General features: G+C 51.3%; 1 protein-coding gene across 1 annotated transcript in view; it reads left to right on the top strand.

Annotated features, from left to right (window-relative positions):
- LOC119592994 (voltage-dependent calcium channel type A subunit alpha-1-like) overlaps nt 1-392 on the top strand; it is a gene marked incomplete in the record, with an annotated part of 154,497 nt that overhangs the window by 92,733 nt on the left and 61,372 nt on the right. The window contains 1 exon segment of the mRNA XM_037941881.1: nt 222-334. Coding sequence (XP_037797809.1) covers nt 222-334 — 113 coding nt within the window.

Here is a 392-nt window from a genome sequence, read left to right as displayed (position 1 = left end):
TAATGTGGACTTAGCATATACACAGGTACCTTCACACCGTCACCACAGACCCTAGCAGCCTCAAAGCAACAAGCTCCACCACGTCATCGTCACCATAAATGTACAAAGTACCTTCCCCCTCCCCTTCACCCATTACCCCCCTCTCCCTCCCACCCCCGCTCACGCATGACCTGTCCCACTGACGTCACTAACCCCCGCCCCCGTCGCCGTTTCGCCCGCAGGTCATAGACTTAGGGGTGATATTCCATCCTGGCTCCTATCTCAGGGATATTTGGAACATAATGGACTCCGTGGTTGTCATATGTGCGGCCGTATCCTTTTGTTTTGATATGATGTGAGTAGCCTTGCACCTATTTTTTTCCTCTGTACACGTTCGGTTGTTTTTATGTTGC

This window comes from Penaeus monodon, chromosome 31 (genome assembly GCF_015228065.2).
Source record: "Penaeus monodon isolate SGIC_2016 chromosome 31, NSTDA_Pmon_1, whole genome shotgun sequence".
Classification (NCBI taxonomy): Eukaryota; Metazoa; Arthropoda; class Malacostraca; order Decapoda; family Penaeidae; genus Penaeus; species Penaeus monodon.
Note: the sequence above shows the minus strand (reverse complement) of the source record. Positions and strands in the feature narration are given on the sequence as shown.